Source organism: Aptenodytes forsteri, unplaced genomic scaffold (genome assembly GCF_000699145.1).
Source record: "Aptenodytes forsteri isolate BGI_AS27 unplaced genomic scaffold, ASM69914v1 Scaffold186, whole genome shotgun sequence".
Taxonomy (NCBI): domain Eukaryota; kingdom Metazoa; phylum Chordata; class Aves; order Sphenisciformes; family Spheniscidae; genus Aptenodytes; species Aptenodytes forsteri.
In genome coordinates this window covers 182,463-184,386 of record NW_008793959.1, presented here as the reverse complement: position 1 = coordinate 184,386, position 1,924 = coordinate 182,463, and the positions used below count along the sequence as shown (strand labels likewise).

Sequence of the window (1,924 nt, the reverse complement as noted above, 5' to 3'; positions counted from 1 at the left end):
GGTGGCCGGTGGCCCGCACCCGGTCCGCGCCCACCCCACCTCCCGAATTAATTATCCAAAATATGTACCCCAAAATATGCAAATTACTCTCGCTGGAGCCAAAACCCCACCGAGCGGCGGCCGTGCCTCTCACCGCGCCGGCGAGCAGCTGGGGAGGCGCGGGGCCGGGCTCACCTGGTCTGGCGCAGCGGGATGGGCAGGGAGATGCACAGGAAGGGGTCGAAGGTGTTGCTCTGCTTCAGGCAGTGAGGGCACGTCAGGGAGGACCTGCGAAACACGGCCGGGGTGTGTCACTGGCGCGGGGACGGCACCTCCAGAGTCCCCACCCGGGGGCTGCAGCGCCCTGCCACCAGGTACCGCACCCCAGGTACTGCACCCCGCGTACCGCATCCCACAGGGCTCGGATGGCCCCAGCATCACACAGGGTTTGCACAAACTCCTGCCAGGGCGAGGCACCACAGCCCATACCCGCCTGCCCAGCCCAACGGTCTGTTCACTCTGAAACCTAACAAGGGTACCTGCAGTAACTGGTGCTACAGAAGCCAGAGTGAAATCCCAGGGCTGGGGGGGGTCTCCCACTCCCATGTGTGGCTGTGGCCCCGAAACCCCCCAAATCCTGCTCCCCCTCCCAAGGGCTCGCAGAGCCCGGGGTGGCTTCTGGCTCCTGGAGGCTTTGGGGTGACCCCAGCCCGCCCCGGTGGGCGTTAAGCGGGGACAACGCCTTGGGGTGCTGGGAGGGGACAGGCCCTCTCCTGAAAAGCAGGGCTGTGGCTGGGCTGCAGGGAGGAGGCAGTGATGGGCAGCAAAAGGGCAGCTGCCTGCAGCCCCGTGACAAGCCCCGGTGTGTCCCCCAGGGAGGCAGTGCTGGCCCCCCGCCCACCCTGGCGCCCACGGCCAGAGGCAGGGGGGGGGGGTTTTTTTTGCCCGTCCCACCGGCAAGCTGCCCCCCGGGGGACACCACGGTCCTGCCGCACTCCCCGTCCACCTGCTGGGAGCCAGCTGCCTGCCACCACCGCAGGGCTGGGTCCTGCACCCGCCGGGGTGGTATCCCCATCAGCACCACGGGGCCAGATCCTGCACCCACCGGGGCTGCACTCCCAGCACTCCCTGCCGGCATGGGGCCGGGGGCAGTATCCATCCCCGCCACCTGGACACAGGTCCCCCCCGGCCCCCGCGGGCTTCCCCGGGGCTGCCGGCTCAGCCCGCCTGGTCCCCCCCGGGGCCCAGCCGCCGGCTCCAGGGGAGCCCTGGGGACAGCGAGGGGGGGAGCCGGCCACTCTGCTGGGGGGGCACGGGGCCACCGGGGAGGCTTCCCCATCTCCCACAGCATCCTGCAGGAGATGCTCCACCAAAGCCTGGCTTAAATGGGCCTTTAATGCCAACCGCCACCTTATCCCCCATTTCTTTTTAATTCTGTCTTTTTTATTTCTTTTTTTTCCCCTCCTTTTTATTCAACAAAAAGGGGAAAATAAATTAAAAACCAAATCAAAATCCTGAGCCTTTGTTATCCGTCCCCTCAAAGAGCCAGTGAGCTCCCCGGGAAGCAGCCGCACCAATTAATAAATCCTTTTGCACACAGACGGGCTCTGGCACGCGGAAGGGGGTGGATAATTAAAGCGCCTTTTTTTCATACAGGGAGAGGGATTAACTGAGAGAGGGGGAAGGACTTGTGGTGCCAGATGTGTCCCCTCACGCCTGCAATGCCACGGCACGGGGACGGAGTGGCCAGATGCTGGCCCACCCGAGCATCCCGTGAGTCTCAGCCAGATGAACATGTGGGGTGTCCCGTCACCCACATGCGGGGGCAGCCCCACGCTGGTCCTCTGGGACAGGCTTGGGACAACCTGGATCCTGAGTCCTGTGATAGAACCACAGAATAGTTTGGGCTGACCTCTAAAGCTAAAGGTCATCTAGTCCAACCCCC

At 64.4% G+C, this 1,924-nt stretch overlaps 1 protein-coding gene across 1 annotated transcript in view; it reads right to left on the bottom strand.

The window, feature by feature from the left end:
* The window catches only part of USP43 (ubiquitin specific peptidase 43), a 28,265-nt gene that overhangs the window by 9,788 nt on the left and 16,553 nt on the right, over nt 1–1,924 (bottom strand). Inside the window, 1 exon segment of the mRNA XM_009285441.1 lies at nt 175–267. Within this exon segment, the coding sequence (XP_009283716.1) occupies nt 175–267 (93 nt within the window).